Consider the following 13814-nt stretch of genomic DNA (forward strand, 5'->3'; position numbering starts at 1 on the left):
AAGTTTTACAGTAGGCTATATAGAACCGACATTGAATGCTCCGAGCGAGCTGTGCTGTGGTAAACATGGAACTTTTCTTTGACATGAAACGGTAAAAAATCAAACCAGTGGAAGCCTGCAGTGTATGAAACTGCTGTATCTAACCTACCTTATTCGTGCAATATCTATTCAGTCAGTACAGTAGCCTACACTTTAGTAATGTTTCTGTAACGTTAAATAAAATGACCTGTCCCTGAGACCCCTCAGGCAGCGCGCCCACTCGCAAAGCAGACAGCCGCGCCTCTGCTACCGCGGGCGTTTTTCCACATTCGAATATTAATTTTCACCTTCGAAATTCTGTCTTTTAAAACTATTCGAATATATATTCGAATTTAGAATATTCGTTGACAGCCCTAATACTCGTGGGAGTTGTAGTGTCACACTTATTTCAGATGCCTTTTGAAAATACTACAATTATTCAACCCGCCAAAGTGGCTAGTTGGAGTGACTATGTTACCCGCCACGAGCAAAATCCACCCGCATTTGGCGGGTTGGCGGGTGTCAATGTCAAGCCCTGTATAAGAATCACAGGAGTTTTTAGCAAACCTTTTCCATACGGGTCTATAGCAACCAGCTTTTAACTGCAGCGACACAATGACATAACGGATCGCTGATTGACTCTTATTTAAAGGGCGGGACTATCCTGTCATATTGTGTGTCGCACTTTCTCGCATTAATAAGTAAAGTGATTATGCAGTCTTCGTATATTTGCCCCCGGTTTCACAGACAAGGCTTAAGATAGTCCTAGACTAAAATGCATGTTTCAGCTGTTTTCACAGAGCATTTCTTAAAATATGTCAGTGTTTAGTCTAAAGACACATCAGTAATGTTTTTTTTCTACGGCACGTTTATAAAAGTTACTTAAATGTTCTAATTAAACTAAGGCCTAATCCTGGCTTAATCTAAGCCCTGTCTGTAAAAACTAGGCCTTTCTATATTTTTATGGCTTATTTTAACCCATGGGTTATAGTGGCAGAAGGTGTTGAATCTTTTGAAGTACACAAGAACATTCTTGCTTAGCTATAGAGAAGCTGGCTAAGGCCTAAATATCCTTTCGTTTTTATTTTAATCAGTGTCATTTTGATTTACCCTGTCATGATAAAGGCCCGGTTTCACAGAGAGGGCTTAAACTAAGCCAGGATTAGGCCTTAGTTCAATTAGGGCATTTAAGTAGCTTTAATAAACGTGCTATAGAAAAAAAAAATAAAAAAATAAAAAACATTACTGATGTGCATTCTGAGAAAAAAATATTTTAATATTTGTCTGTGCAAGTTACTTCAAGTTAAAACAGCTCAAACATGCATTTTAGTCTAGGACTAGCTTAAGCCTTGTCTGTGAAACCGGGGGAAAGTGTATTTGATGGTGTATTTCTAGACTAACCACCAGGTGTCAGTAGTGGCACAATTACCGGCAAGCTGTGTAGAACACGAGAATGAAGTGTTGTTGTCAATTGTTGCATGTGCAGACCTAAGATGTAATAAAAAGGTATATTTGTTTATTGATATGAGGAACATTGCATACCCTACTTATTAGGGGATCCATAATTAATTAAGTACATATTATTATTAAGAGTGTTCTTGCCATTAGGCTACTTTTATTTTGATAGCATGGCAGTGACCAGGCTGTTAACTGAATGGCTTCCACCAAAGAGAGAAACTGATTTCCCTTTGTTTACAGTATATGACATGTACCAGTGATAATATCGCTGTCAGGTGTTGTGATTGTCATGGACCTTCTGGAAGTGGTTCTGGAAGAGCACTATTTCATAATCGGGGTTGTTGTGGTAGTGGACCCTGGAGTCATTCCTATCAACTCTAGAGGGGAGAAGCAGCAAATGCTCTTGCGGGACGGCTTCCTAGCTGACCAGTGGTTTTATTCATTCACACTCGTTCTGCACATACGACACATGCGTGTTGAATGTTCCCTGTGTGAGGAGGACCGGCCCAAATGGGCATTGGAGTGCCTGATGTCAAAAGCAGGATCCAGATTCTTGGACCATTGGATTTTCAAGGGCATGTGAAAATGTGTAATGCACTTCATTTCACAGAATTACAGCATGACCTTAAATATTTTCATATGCCTGTGGATTGTTTGTAATTTGTATTTTCATCACACAGCATTCATCCATATTTTATATTGCAATAACTCAAGAAATGGTTTTGCTGCAAAGATTGTAAAGCACATAAAGCACCTGTATCGCAGGATGATTGTGTGACTTAATATTCATTTTAATTGCAGTTCTGTCATTTAGTGAATATTTGGTTGACACAGATTTTGACTTCTGTTAATATTTCTTAATAAAACCATGCTTTTAAATGATTGACACATTGACATTTTAATTCTAATGTAATTTTGAATGCACATTTTGCAAAAAATGTTTATCCAAAATAGCTTACATTTGCATCCAAGATATACATTTATTTCATGCTTTCCCTGGGAATCAAACTCATGACCTTGGCATTGCTCTACTGTTTGCTATACAAGTATGCCCAGTATACAAAAATATGCTAAATAGGCTATAACAGTAAGCAAGAAGAGAAGCAGACTTATAATTATCAAAACATGCTTACATAGAGTTAAGAAATTCAAGAATGCATGGTACAGTAGCAGTACTAAACAGATCAAGCATTGTTACATGAATAGATCCTCATGATTATCTCAGTGGAACATAGTCGATAGTTTCAAGCTACTTCAAGAAATGTATTCTTCTATTTTTTCTAAAAGCTTTGTTGCAATATCCAGTGCACTTCTAGCATTATCAACGCTGAACTGCTTGTTTGGAATGTGAGGAAATTGGTGATAGTTCGGATACTGAGTTTTTTTGCCATCAACACCAAGTTCAGTCAGTTGCCTCACAGTGTTTGGTAAAGAAGTCAACTGTGAGCTGTAATGGGACACCTGCTGAGCAAGGCTAGTTATTGAGCAGCTTTTGGGATGCTCTCCACTTCTCCTGTACATTGCTGCTATCAGGGCTTTTTCCACAGCCTGATGCACCTTAAACAGACACCACTCTGAGCAATCTCCTCCAGTGTCATTGTGAGCTGCGCTGATGTCACATTGAGCCTGTTCATACCAGCGTTTTGCTTCTCCTGTGTTTGGCCTTGGTGTTTCTCTGTGGTATGACCAAAAGTTATAGTGGCTTCTAGAGTAGTTCTGATAGAAACTCTCACGTCCCCTCCTGTGTCTTCGTGCCTCTGTGTTCCACGTGTCATAGAAATCTCGAAAGTCTCTACAGGTTGAGGATGTGCTATGTACAGTTTTCCCTTGTTGTAGTTCCTCAATTCTGTTTTGCAGGTATTTCAAAGCCTCACTGGCAAGTTTTTCATTGCCTGGGTTTTTGTCCGGATGCCACTGGAGGTAAAGACGTTTGAGGGCTTTTTGTCTGTCCTCACTTGACATATTCCAGATATCTTTTAAATTTTGGTCAATTTCTCTTTTGATTTCTTCAAATGTCCCTGGAAAGTCTGTGTTGGGTGGAGGCCTGGACGTCAAAAGACGTTCTATATCTGTGCAAGTAGACCCTGTGTTGGGTGGAGGCCTGGATGTTAAAAGACGTTCTTTATCTGTGCAAGTAGACCCTGTGTTGGGTGGAGGCCTGGATGTTAAAAGACGTTCTATATCTGTGCAAGTGGACCCTGTGTTGGGTGGAGGCCTGGATGTTAAAAGACGCTCTATATCTGTGCAAGTGGACCCTGTTGACACAGTTGCCTTCTTTTCTCGTTTAAATTGGTAAAGGTCAAGAGAGCTTACTTCAATGAAGTCATCACTGCCAACTTGTATTTTATATCTGGCAGGAAAATGTCTCATTTGTCCTATTGAATCATCTAGTCGGTTGATAACAATGGCATAGAAATATTCACTGGATTCGTCCTTGCTGAAGCCAACATACTCTCCACTTTCAAAGTTGTTGAGGAAGTTCATATCAAGGCAGTCATGCCATTCTTCAGGTATGAGACATCCAGGTTTCGGTAAGGATTTGTAACCTTCTTCGTGGCCACTGTTATGAATGCCATGATTTGCCAAGGTTTTCTCAACATCCTCCATGTTATCACACAGCAGAAGATGCCCAAGGACTGGAAGGCTTGAGGCGGTAAGACAGTTCTTTAGAAGAACATTGATTTCTTTAGTAAGACACATATTAACTTCATTCACTACTTTGTGGGTCATGTCATCATTGTGTTTCAAGTAGAATCTGCACCCATCTTGCTGTTTTTTCACATAAACATCTGTCTCAGCCTTACTACCTTCAAGTGGCTCATGGTTTAACAGAAGTTCAGTTTGAAGAGTTTTGCAACAGATAATCTGAATCTTAGAAAATATTTCTTCACACTTTCCTGCAGCTTCAGACTGTGAAACCCCACCTTTGCTGTCTTCTCTGATGAGACAGACTAGTCCATGAAGAAATGCAGCAGAAGACAAGTGTTTGTCAAACCAGCCACTAAATTCACATCCCCCTTCATCACAATATTGGACACTTTCTCCCTTTAGGTTTTCAGAAATTACATCCGAGAGAAATTTGGGGCGAACTTGCTGAGGAAGGAACTGCAACAATGTTTGATGTTCATAGTGATCATTTCCAAGATGACAGCAGTTTAATTTTTCCAGCAATTTCAGCTTGGTTTCCAAAGGACCCTCAAGTCTTGCAGGCTGGAAGACTGTGTCGTTGAAAAACAAAGTGTTGGATTCATAGAGTCTTCCATCTGTTGATGGAAGATAAAGTGGGTTGTTTCGGAAACAAGTTTTGTTCTGTTCCTCATTCAGCAGGCAAAACAGATGTTGTACAACACGCTTCACAGCTATCTGCTGGTTTGCCTGAAGGCTGTCTTTGTCAGAACTATCAGAATAGATTTCTTGAAGAACAGTGATATATTGATTGATGGTGGGCCTCTCATTTACACCAATCTTCCTGAAGAAGTCTTCACATTTTATATACTTTGAGGGAATGCAGTACAAATAAGGCCTAAACTCAAGAGCATCATTTAGCACAAGTGCTGTCAGTTTGGCCTTCACAAGTTTTGTCCTGTTTTCCACCAAGATAATAGGGAGGTCTGAGAACAGAGAGGCATCAAAATTTATTGACTGCAGGTATGCGTACAATTTGTTAAATACTGTTTCTCTTGTTTCCAGCAATCTGTCACTGTGGCACTGAGATGTGCAGATGTTTTTCAGATTAGCAACTATTTGTCCAAGGGTTGGAGTCTCCAAGGCTCCGACATCCTTCATTTTCTTTATGTGATGTGAAGAGCAGAGTTCTGAAGGTAGGATTGGCATAGATGTCCATATCAGATAATGGTGATCACTGTCTTTGCCAATAAGTGATCCACTGATTGCAAATACTTCCCTCTCTTGAGCAAAGGCCTTGTTATAATCACAAAGTTTTTGCTGAATTTTCACAGGAAATATGAATTTAATGTTAGCAACTCTCTTCAGTAATTTAGAGGTTTTGTAAATACTCTTTGACAAAACAGTCCTAAACAGGAGATTTGATCTTTCCTCAAGAACATCCAGAGGAGTGTTGCCTCTAGTTTCAGATTCAATTTGTTTTGCAAACTGAATGATTTGCTCATCAGACACTTCATGATTCAATCCAAGGTCCTTCAAGAGATCAAGAGGTCCTTCATGTGCTTTAGTTTGTTTACCTTGGACATTGTCCCAAACCTTTGATTCAGTACATTCATCTCTGAAAATCTCCCAAAACGTCTCTGGCAAAAATCTCTCTTTTGGAAGCATTACCCTGTAAAGGTGTACATTGTCATCATAGAAGTATGAAGCCACCTGAAGAGAGCCATGGATGTCTCGAATAAATCTGACGTCTCTCAATGCAGAGACAATCCTGGGGTCCACTGGTCTAAATTTCATTAAAAAAAACATTAAATCAAGAAGCTGGGCCTCTGTCATCATGTGCACAGAAGGAAGAATAAACTGTACACAGAACTCCAGATCATCTAGAATCTGTATGTTTAGACATTCTGCCAAGTCTTGGTTCACCAAGGTGTTCTTCAGGAAAATACTGTCACATCCATCAACATGGTATAAGTTTGGAAAGTCATTCTGATGCTTAGAATTTAGAATGAAAATCATTCTATGTAAATCGATCCTTTCCCGTTTTCCTGTTATTGACTCAAACAGGGGCAAGGACTTGAGCATACTCACATGTCCACTCTTCTTTTTGGAATCTCTGATCCCATTCTGTAAGAAGCGTTGAAGATCTACACATTCATCTTTTGAGAGCTCCTCAAACTGTGAATGAGGTACATGATAAACCTCTTCTAAAACAGCACTGATGTCTCCTGTTTGCAGGAGTTCTGGATTCACATACATGAAACGGAACTCAGGAATGAGACCAATGAAAAAGCTGGAGTCTAATTTCATGAACCCGAGTTTTATGAGAATGGATGCTATTTTTTCATCTGGCTTCAGAATCACTTTTGATATGTTTCCCAGTGTTTGTAAGAAATGTGTGTTATTTTGACTGGGGCAAATGACTGGTAAAATAGGACTGTCATCAAAGTGCTTTTTTATCTCACTGAAGACATTCATATTTTCATTTTGGTAGAATTTTCCTTGATCCTCAAAGAAGATCCATAATGTTTTCAGCCATTTGGTCTCTGCCTCCGCTTTGTACAGCTGGCACCTTTGATCAGGTAATGACTGACTGAGGAGTTGAGTAAGTTCTGGTTTCAAATACGCTGCTGCTATGTCAATTGTTAAGTCCTTAATTAACTTTCCCTCACACAGAATTTGGACATGAGGTCTATTGATTTCACTGTCTGCAAACATTTCCTGATGTCCTCGGAAAAGACTGCTAAATCTTGATATCAACTTTGGGGATTTAGAGTCAAAGACTCTTAACATCTGATCTTCTGTGAGGAGAAGAGGCAACCCATTGAGGTCATAGAAATTTTTCTCATTGGCATTTGTCAAGCAGAAACTCAGAAGTTTTGAACATCTTGTTTTGTTTTTGATCAAGGTCTGGTTGATGGGCAAAGGCAAACTATTGGTTGTCTGTGAAGGATCATTTAACGATCTTTGCTTCAAGAAGTTCATCACTGTTGAAGCGCTGACTTCTGTCACATTCACACCAGCTGCTTTAAAATTCTTTTTTATTTCATCAATTTTGCAGGTGTTAGGCACTAATTTCATCCCGGTGTCATCTAAAATTTCGAAAATTTCATCATTGTCCTTACTTGTAAAATATGGACAATTTTCTGAATGTTGTTTAGATGGACTGCACCAGGTAACTGTGTATTTTTGTTGTGAAAGGTGTGATGACTCAACAGAAACAGCGTGTACAGTAGGTATGACAGGAAGATCACGCAGGCTTATTGATCTATAGACCTCATGGATCATCTCATGCCAGACTTTGTCTTCTCCCAGAGAAATGCATAGAAAAGGATGCATGGTGCTGGGAAAGTACTTAAGGCAAGAAGTCTCTAGCTGTGACTTAAGGACTACAAGATCTGTTGGTGTATCCTCCTTCATGACTGAACACAGATGTAACAGGAGGTCAGCATAGAGTGGTGAAATGATGTTTACTTTCAGTGACTGGTTCCACTCTGTCTTCAGATTATCGCCATCCTCTTTCCACAAGTCCCTTCTAGAAGAATCTACTTCAAAATTTGCATTCACATGAACTGGTAACCCAAGTTTTCCAGGTAAAGGCAAAGAGCAAAATGCCTTGCCAGTAAATGTGTGGTCAGATGAGCTTTTCCAACATGCAGCCAGAGCAGCTTGAGGAACTTTAAAATGCTTTTTTTTTTGCTCATAGATTTGTTTTGAAAAGCCAAAGCACTCTGCAATCATCCAATGACTGTGTTTATTTCGAGATGAGATTTGCATGTCATAGATGGTTTTGCAGGGTTCAGCTGTTCCTGACATGAGGGATTCTCGAACATGTCTGTCAAAGGTTTCCTTGCTTACCAAGTTCTTTGTGATTTTCTTTTCAATAAGGAAAGAACTTTTTTTACCCTTTCCATCTTCACTGATCTCCAAGAACTGTATTTTTGTGATGTGTTTCAAGAAGAGAATTAGTCCTTCAGGATCTCCAGTCAAGGCAAAGTAAAGTTCCTTCATGTCATGGTCTGTGACTGTGTGTCTAGATATTTCAGATTGTTCTGCCATTTCCTCTGTCCTGAGCGGGAGCCTGAACATGGTTCCAGAACTGAGTGCAAACATTTCTGGAAGAAATGTATGATAAACATCCTCAAAAGATTTTTTTAATTCATCATCAACTGAAAACATGCAGCCTGGGGACTGTTTTGTTATGCCTTCCACATATTTTAGATTTGGATCAGAAATGCAGAGCCACTTGTCACCGGTCAGGATAGATGGACAGTCTGTCAGATGATACACAGAATTGAAGCCAAGTCCATATTTTCCAGTTCTCCCTAAAGTGCTATGTTTTCCTCCTTTCCCCAGCTGCTGAATCCCCTGCAGATCATCATCAGAAAATGTTCTGTTGTTGTACACACAAAGAGCCGGGCCTTGAACCAGTTCCCATTTCTTTCCAAATATCTTTTCTGTCTTATGTTTTCTTTTGTCCCACACAAAGTGAATTTCTGTTGCCTGTGCATCATCAGCATTTTGAATGAGCTCTTTCAGAATATCCTTTTTAGAGGGATATGCATCAATTATATTTTTTATTCGGATAGGAAGTTTCTCAGTTTGTCCAAACTCTTTGGCATGAAGGGAAAACTCACTGACTAAATGATTCTTCAGAGTATGGTGTCTTGTTGTTGTTACACCAAAATGACAGGCCACAGGCCGAGGTATCAGATCATGGGCGAGCTTGACACCAGCTGAGACAGGCATCCATGGGCTGTCATTAAATCTCAGCTCTTTAGAAGATGTCAACACACCTCTCTTATCAGGTATGAGACAGTTTGTAGGCTTTTCGTCTTTAAAGTTGTATAGCCCATTTATGAGTATTGCGACATACTTATTGAGGTCTGACGTGGAAAGAGGTTGAGATTTATTTAAATTCTCAATTTCATCAAGTGCAGCAACAAATTGCTCTTTTGTAAATTGTTTGTTGACACCAAGGCAGTCCCAGAGCCTCTCAAATTTGGAGAAGATTACTGGAAGTACATAGAGATATGGTTTCTCCTCAAATTCTGTACTTCTGGCCACTGACCTCACATTTACAAATTGATCCTCAATGAAAATGAATGGAAATGATTTTGCATGCTCAATAATGGGATTGGGATCTTTTCTTTCAAACAAGTAATTATTGAGATATTCATAGCAAGACTGGGCAATGTTGAAGAGAGCTGTCTTTTCAAATGTATCACAGTGTTGGTGTGCTTTTAACAGCTGCTGAAGCACCGTCTCAACTGGTGGATTTGTCAGTACTCTCAATTTTTGGAGAACTGGATCATAATTGTGTATTTGAAGGTTTGAATGATCAACTGTGAATCCAGTCATGCTTACTAAATTGAGACAACTGTCACTGTAAACTTCACAGGGTTTTTTAAGAACAGTGGCCTTCTTGTTTTGCTGAACTAAAGGAACTAAGGCAGGAAGGAATGGTATTTGAGACAGTGTGTGCCAGTGCAGAGAATTCACATCTTCTGAGGAGTCTTTCATTGACTCCACAAGGCACTGAAGACCTTTACGATATTCTGATTTATCCTGTTGCCAAACACTGGATATCTTCCCTGCTCTTTCTATGATGTCCTCTAAAGGGAGGCGGTCACTCAGCATTCCCAAATCTGAAAGTCGTTTAAACCTTTTTGGAAAGAGAAAGTCCGTTTCTGTCCCTTCAAGAAACTGTCCTTCCTTAAGTTCATACAAACAAGCCATTTTGCCAGAAGGATTCACAAGTCGTTTGATTAATTGAAGCTTCTTACAACTCTGTGTTGGAATACAAGGGTAGCTTTTCAGTAGGTCATCAACAGCAGGATCATTCAAGTCAATGGCATTCATTACAAGAGTATTTCTGCTGTGTGTGTCCACAGAACTCAAGTTCTCAAAAACAATGTTGTAAAACTCAGGCCAGTTGATTGTTCTCTGTTTGATTTCTGGCTCGAAGCCACAATCGATGAAACTCTGTCTTACCCATGATGGGAGAGAAACAACACTAGAATATGAAGCTCCCAAGCTCAAGAACACTTTCATGGCAATGCCTCCAATTACTTTGTTCTCCTCAATTTTTGGATTCAGAAATCTCACACTGTCCATAGAATACCAATCATGTCCATTGCTGAAAAACTCCAGAGATTTGCCATTGGCATTCTGCACAACTGCTGAGTAGAAAGACTCAACCATGGGTAAAAATGCTTTGCTTACTGTCTCTGTGTTAGGCCAGAATGTATGGAAGGAATAGTTCTGGATATGTCCATTTTGGGCCATTTTTTTCAGCTCAAGCAGTGTAGTGATGTAAGCAGAGGTTATAGCATCTTTCAGTAAAGCTTTGTTCCACTCAGACTTCACTCCTTTTTCCCATAGACTTTTCCTATTTGATGTGACTGCAAAAGTTCCATTGACATGAACTGGAAGACCCGTCTCAATTGAGAGAGGAAGAAAGCAAAAAGCCTGGCCAAAGAGGCTTTCATCGGGGGACCATGCATTAGTGTTTGCCTCTCTATGCAAAGGTACAGCTATACCACCAATTGGAAGTGAAAAAACAGGTTCTTGTTCATTTCTTCTCTGGAACATCTGCAAAGAATCATGTGTTCCAAAACATGAGTACAAAAGCCAGTACTGGGTGAGGGATTTATCTGAGTTCTCCTGAACTATTTTAACAATGTGTGCTTTGTTGACATCAATAATGTTGTGGGATTTGATATCACTATTTCTGAAGGTGTTCTCGATCTCTTGGAAACGAGTGTCATTCGAGACAGCAAATGAATTCATGACTTCTCTGGATATTTTGAGAGGAGTCTGAATCTGATCATTCCATAGAGGAGTAGATGCGTTTTCAGGGACAATTTGAAGGGACATAGATGTAATGCTTTTCAGAAATAGTAGGTGTGTTTGTGAATTGTCAGTCAAATGATTTTTAAAACTCCTAATTCGCTCTTCATCATATACCTTTGAACTGATCTCTGACTTGTTGGCCTCCTCCTGAGTGCGAAATGGTAATTTAATCAAGGTGCCATTGTAAGCTTTCTTGCTGTTTTGCACTGACAAATCACAATCAAAAATTCCTTCATAAGATTTTAACTGTCCAGGAAACCTTTTGTACAGTCGTTCCTGGAATGGGTCAAGTTTAATTCCTGGGTGTCCATTGCTGAGAATGTGCTTTTCCAAATGGGTGACATTTGGATCAAGAATGAGAAGGGTTTTCCCACTCAAAATTGAAGGAATATCACTCACATGGTAAACAGTATTAAATCCAAGGCCAAACTTTCCAATCATTTCAACTTTTTTTTCCTTTGATGCTGATCCCACTTTGACAATGTTTCTCCAGTCTTCTTGTGAAAAAAGCTCATTGTTGAAGATCCAAAGGCATGGTCCATTGCAGAGAGCCATTCCATGATCAAAGAGAGTTTCAGGGGGGTCTTTGTGTTTTCTGAAGTCAAGGAGGAATTTACATGTGGTTGCCCCAGCATCCTCAGCATTTTGTAGCATTTCTTTGAAAATGTCACTTTCTTCATCATACTCTTTCAGAATGTTTTTAATTCTTTGAGTAATTGGTTCAGACTGTCCACATTGTTCTATTCCAAATGACTCTTGCTCTGCTTGAATGAACTGTGGTTTTAAGATGCGAGTACTTAAGAATGGGACTTTCAACCATCTTGCAGTGATGGGTAGAACTTCTTCATGAATGACATAGAACTCCTCATTGTCTTGTTTCAGGTCATCAAGTCCTTCAGCACTGATGTCACAGAAGACAGTTTTGGACAAAGACTGCAGAGTAAAGTTTTGATTTTGTACCATGACAGGCACAGGGGTACTGTCCTTTAAAAGCTTCTCATTCTTTCGCATCCAGTCAAGAATGACAATTGACACTTTAAGTTCTGTCAAGTCTCCATGAGGAGGATACCTGCAGTCAATTCTTTGTTTTATGTCATGGAGTATGTATTCAATCTCTTCATCGGACAGTGTTTTCTTCACCCCAAATTTTGTTAGTAGGTTTTCATATTGCAAAAACTCTTCAGGCACTTTTTTGATGTAGGGGCTTAGATCCAATTCAGGTGGATAGGCTAAAACTATATCTCCTGGACAGACAAACTCACTTTTATTCCAAATCCAGGGGATGCTTTTTGTGTCCATTAAATCTGTGAAATTTATCATGTTGTCTTGCATGAATTTGTAAATACTGTGCAGCTCAGTTTTAAACTGAAAATCTGAATTTGGGTTGACCATTGGTCTCAGTGCAGAGAGGTTCTCCAAGACTTTTTCAACAGGAGGGGGTTCATAAAGTCCAAGATTTTTGCAGACATGTCCTGTTAGCTCAAAGACAAGTGGCATTACATATCCAACAATTGAAGAATACTTTGAATCCCGTACTTCAACTGGCGTATAGAGACCTCTCTTAAGATTTCTACAAATGCTTCCATTCAAGAACTTTGGATTTTCACAGGGCACCCACTGCCTTTGCTTCAGCTCTTCTATCTGCGCCTTGGTGAATTTTGAAAGGAAATCATTCTCATTCAGGACTCGAACAAGAGTATGTGCTTTTTTATATGCCTTATCTGGTGAGTGGACACAAAGCTTTTCAATATGATTTATGAATTGGAGTATATTTTCTGTAGATATTTCTTTTTGCTCTGTCCTTAGGCCAAGGCGCTGCAAACTCTGAAGCATTTCCTCTGTCTTTGTGTAAATAGGTGGGGGAAAGAAATCTGTCTCGAAAAGATCCTGAAATGTCCTGTTTCTTGGATCAAAAACATCTGAGACTTGTTTGTGTTGTCCATGAGTTGTCTCAATAAATTTGAGATTTTTAGTTTTCATGAGCAGCTGCTCACTTTGTGAAAGTAGAAGACTACCATTATTCAATATCCAGGTCATTACTGTCTGTTCCTCACCTTTTTGGAAAGAGGCTGTCTCAATGCAGTCAACCAAATGAACAGCCACCTTAGCGGCATCTAAGAGTTCAATATTCAGAAGAGTCAAAAGTCTGCGATCAGCTTCATTTGCACACTTTACAATGGTCTCAGGCATTGGAAAATCATTTGGAATGGCTGGTTTGGTGGTTGAAACAACTGCTTGCTTTGATTGAACTGCAACATATTTCCCAGACATCATTCTGAAGATTGGCAACATGGAAAGCAGGATCTTTTCAGCATTTGAGAGAGAATCCAAAGAAGAGAGGTACACTTTCAACTCCTCTTTTTCCTGTGATGAAGCAGAGGCAATACCTTTGATGACCTGATCTCTGTGTGAGTTCACAAAGACTTGTAGAACACTTCTTGGTGAAGCGGGAAGAACATATCTCTCAATGTCATGATGTCTAAGACACACATCTTTTTTTATGACTGTACACCCCACCATTCCTAACACTTTCTGAACATGATCTGACAAGCTAGACAATGTGTTACTCTGAAAAATCAAAGTTGTGTTACTCTGCAACCTTGCTAACAATATAGAATTGCCTGAACTCTGTAGTGGCTCCAGTGGTATTAAAGGCATGTCAATAAAGTGATTTAACTCATTCCATTCAGTTCTAAGAAACTTCCAGAATTCAGCCAGCCAGCTCTTTGGTGGATGATGATCTTCTGCTGTTTTCCATGTCACATGACCTTGGGTCACCTTCCAGTCCATGGGTAAGTGCTTCTTGGTGAGTGCAACAACATGATTTGCATCCAATTCGATTATGTTGTATGTGCCTG

At 39.5% G+C, this 13814-nt stretch overlaps 1 protein-coding gene across 1 annotated transcript in view; it reads right to left on the bottom strand.

Moving 5' to 3' along the window:
* Positions 1 to 2724: 2724 nt before the first annotated feature.
* LOC307164171 (sacsin-like) overlaps positions 2725 to 13814 on the bottom strand; it is a 30725-nt gene continuing 19635 nt past the window's right edge. Inside the window, exons 7-8 of the mRNA XM_079880627.1 lie at positions 3674 to 13811; positions 2725 to 3520 (exon numbers count right to left, since the gene is read on the bottom strand). Coding sequence (XP_079736753.1) covers positions 2731 to 3520; positions 3674 to 13811 — 10928 coding nt within the window. The 3' untranslated portion in view covers positions 2725 to 2730. The remainder of the gene's footprint in view (positions 3521 to 3673; positions 13812 to 13814) is intronic.

The sequence above is a fragment of the Squalius cephalus genome (assembly GCF_949319135.1).
Source record: "Squalius cephalus genome assembly, chromosome: 9".
In the NCBI taxonomy this organism is placed as follows: Eukaryota; Metazoa; Chordata; class Actinopteri; order Cypriniformes; family Leuciscidae; genus Squalius; species Squalius cephalus.